The sequence below is a fragment of the Gavialis gangeticus genome, unplaced genomic scaffold (genome assembly GCF_001723915.1).
Source record: "Gavialis gangeticus isolate Ggan-Ray unplaced genomic scaffold, GavGan_comp1, whole genome shotgun sequence".
NCBI lineage: Eukaryota > Metazoa > Chordata > Crocodylia > Gavialidae > Gavialis > Gavialis gangeticus.
In genome coordinates, this window is record NW_017728960.1 from 3,610,524 (window position 1) to 3,612,612 (window position 2,089).

The 2,089-nt window shown below is 67.4% G+C and overlaps 2 protein-coding genes across 2 annotated transcripts in view; both read left to right on the top strand.

The window, feature by feature from the left end:
- Positions 1-269: 269 nt before the first annotated feature.
- CKS1B (CDC28 protein kinase regulatory subunit 1B) lies at positions 270-1,525 on the top strand. Its single transcript, XM_019514548.1, has 3 exons — positions 270-389; positions 755-882; positions 1,059-1,525. Exons 1-3 carry the CDS (start codon positions 331-333, stop codon positions 1,109-1,111), a joined length of 240 nt encoding a protein of 79 aa, XP_019370093.1. The 5' UTR covers positions 270-330; the 3' UTR covers positions 1,112-1,525.
- Positions 1,526-1,588: 63 nt separating this feature from the next.
- Positions 1,589-2,089, top strand: part of FLAD1 (flavin adenine dinucleotide synthetase 1) — a 5,052-nt gene continuing 4,551 nt past the window's right edge. The window contains exon 1 of the mRNA XM_019512377.1: positions 1,589-1,621. Coding sequence (XP_019367922.1) covers positions 1,589-1,621 — 33 coding nt within the window. The remainder of the gene's footprint in view (positions 1,622-2,089) is intronic.

A 2,089-nucleotide genomic window follows, 5' to 3' on the forward strand; every position in this document is an offset into this window, starting at 1 on the left:
CTTCCGGCCCCGCGCCCCCACCGTGGCCTCAGCGACCCCGTCACGTGACAAAGGAACCCCAGCGGGCCGAGGCCGCCCGGACCAATGAGAGCCAGCGCAGGGGCGCCCTCCCCACGTGCGCGGCGCTGGCCACTGAGCTAGCCGGGGAGTGAATACAGGCCAATCACCTCCCGAGGCGCCCCGGGGGGGCGGGGCTTGCTCTGCTCGCGCCGTCCGGGCCAATGGGCGCGCAGGGCGGCGGCGTTTGAAAGCGGCGGTTGGGGGCGGGGCCCACCTGCAACGGCCGGGCGCGCGCGGGCTGCTGGGAAGGGGGTGGGCCCGCTGGCCAGCATGGCGCACAAGCAAATCTATTACTCGGACAAGTACGATGACGAGGAGTTCGAGTACCGGTGAGCACGGGGCGCCCGGCCCCTTCCCCCGCCGGGGTTAGCGCCTGTTGCCGGCGCGCGGGGATGACGCCATCACCCCCTTTACTGGGCTCTCCGACCCCGTGATGCCATTACCCTTCTCCTGGGCTCTGTCCCCCACCCCTTTTCGGTGCCGGCGCGTGGTGATGGCGCCATCATCCCCTTTTTTGGGGTCTTTGACCCCTGCTCGATGCCGGCACATAGTGATGACGCCAATCCCCCACCCCGCTCCCGTGGCCTGCGACCTCTGCAAAGTTCTGGTGCGCAGTGATGACGCCTTTGGCCCCTGTCTTGGGGTCTGGGCCAGGTGTGGCCGCGCCATGATGATGCTGCGGCTCCCGTTGCAGGCATGTGATGCTGCCCAAAGACATCGCGAAGCTGGTGCCCCGGACGCACCTGATGTCGGAGTCAGAGTGGCGCAACCTGGGCGTGCAGCAGAGCCAGGGCTGGGTGCACTACATGATCCACGAGCCCGGTGAGCTGCTGGGGTGGGCCGGGCCAGGTGCTCCATGTCTGTTTGCCCGGCTCTGCCCATGGCTGGGCTCAGGCATCTCCTCCCTGGCCAGGTGGGTGGACGTTGGGCAGCAATGGGCCGCCCCGTGTGGTTTGTGTGTCACCTCTGCACGGTGCTGACGCCGTTTCTCCCCGCAGAGCCGCACATCCTGCTGTTCCGCCGCCCGCTGCCGAAGAAGCCGGAGAAGTGATGCCTCTGCCCTGGTGTGCTGCCTCTCCCTTTACCCTGGCTCTCACTGGAAAGCGCCTTTTCTGCTCCTCTTCCCCGTCCTCGGTGTTTGGAGACATTGTTTGGAAATGCTTTCTGAGGCTGGTGTCTGCAGCCGAGGAAATGTCAGCCTGACTGGCCTGATCAGCAGGGCTGGTGGAGGAGGACTTGGCTCTGTGACACCCATGATTCCTGCCTGCTGAGGGGTGCAACTGTAGAGGACACCTGGTGGTGGTGGGGGGCACAGCTCTGTGCTGCTACCCCAGGCCCTGGCTCAGGCTGGGGTGCACTGTGCCTGCCATCGGCACAGACATGGTACTGCCACCCCTGCCACCCTGGACCCTGTCTTCTGCTGGGAGGGCAGCCACGTGCCCACCATCAGCGCAGAGAGCTGGGGGGGCATAGTGCTGCCCCCAGCCAGGCTGGGAGGAGGTGGGAGCTGAACAAGACACACAGCCCAATGTGGTCTCGCTGCCTGCCCAGTGGTGCCAGTGTAGGTGGGGTCCCTGGCCACCCCGGCCGAAGCCTGTCTCCAATAAAGCGCGTTGGACATTGCAGCCTCGTCTGTGGGTTCCGTGGGCCCAGCTTAGCCTAGGGTGGAGTAGGAGGCGCCGGGACCCTGCGGAAACCCTGTAACGGGGCGCCCTCCACGCCGGGCCGATCCATTCCTGCGGAGCAGGGGGGATGATTTCTCAGTTTGCTGGTTCAGCCTTCCGGGAGCGCGGTTCTCCGAGCGCGCCTCTGGCCAATCGGGGCCTTCCCCGTCCTTGAGTGGCATCTCAGTTAGCCAATAGCAGGGGGGCGGGGCCGGGCGAGCTCGGGGTCTCGGAGCGTGGCCGGACGTCTGGGCTCTCCCGGCTCGGGGGAGGGCGGCTCCTGGGGCCCGGACGCCTGGTGGTCTCTGTGCTCTCCCCGTCGGCCCTTCGAGGTGACCCCGCTAGCTGGCTCCCGCCCGCGCCCG